Here is a 779-nt window from a genome sequence, read left to right on the forward strand (position 1 = left end):
TTAGTGTTTATCTGGGCCAGTATCACCATTTTCGATATCCATTGTCTCCTCCTCGGCAAGGGCTCCCCGATCGACCCCGACAGATGCACCAGCCCCACGATTTACGCTTTCCGACGCCCGCCCGCGGTCGTTGAAGGGTACACACTCCGCCGCACCAGCACGATGTCCAGCTGCGAGTCCGCTGTCCGCACATACAGGGCAGCGCGGAGGTAATCGACAACCGGCAGCCTTGTGCCCATCGTTTCCTCCACACTGGAAGCACCAGGCGGACCTATCCACCGCACTCTGGCACACCACCCTCATGTATCCCACCGCTAAGCACCGAAAGCACTGCAGCCTCCGCTTCACTAGGGCCACGACGGAGGCAAACGACCACCCGAGCCTGATACGACCGGCCTTCACCAGCTTGCTGGCACACGCGAGAGGGCATTGCACCCACACAGTGTTCAGACCTCCGCGCCCCGGTCTAAATGAGCCGATTCTTACGTCCCCCGTGGGGACCTCACCGAAGGTGGCCACCTCTTTAACCACCTCCTCCGCAGAGACTGATCAACGTTGACCAGCCTGATCTCCGCGCGACGAACCGGACGCACCACACTGACCTTGTCCTTGTAGTCGCTCTCAGCCAGCACAGCCCTGAGACGATCGACAAGCGCCTCCGCCTTGGCACCTGCCTCCTCACCCCCAGGGATCTCGATGAGGAGGCCCCCCGCCTGTGCTTTCCTAATTCGCGTGTTGGCGATGTTCAGATCTTCCAAGGAGATCTTCCCTCTCGCCAA

General features: G+C 60.8%; 1 protein-coding gene across 1 annotated transcript in view; it reads right to left on the reverse strand.

Annotated features, from left to right (window-relative positions):
- Positions 1 to 779, reverse strand: part of LOC108751871 — a 2,041-nt gene continuing 1,262 nt past the window's right edge. The window contains exons 2-3 of the mRNA XM_018492344.1: positions 603 to 769; positions 1 to 531 (exon numbers count right to left, since the gene is read on the reverse strand). Coding sequence (XP_018347846.1) covers positions 1 to 531; positions 603 to 769 — 698 coding nt within the window. The remainder of the gene's footprint in view (positions 532 to 602; positions 770 to 779) is intronic.

This window comes from Trachymyrmex septentrionalis, unplaced genomic scaffold (genome assembly GCF_001594115.1).
Source record: "Trachymyrmex septentrionalis isolate Tsep2-gDNA-1 unplaced genomic scaffold, Tsep1.0 scaffold526, whole genome shotgun sequence".
Taxonomy (NCBI): Eukaryota; Metazoa; Arthropoda; class Insecta; order Hymenoptera; family Formicidae; genus Trachymyrmex; species Trachymyrmex septentrionalis.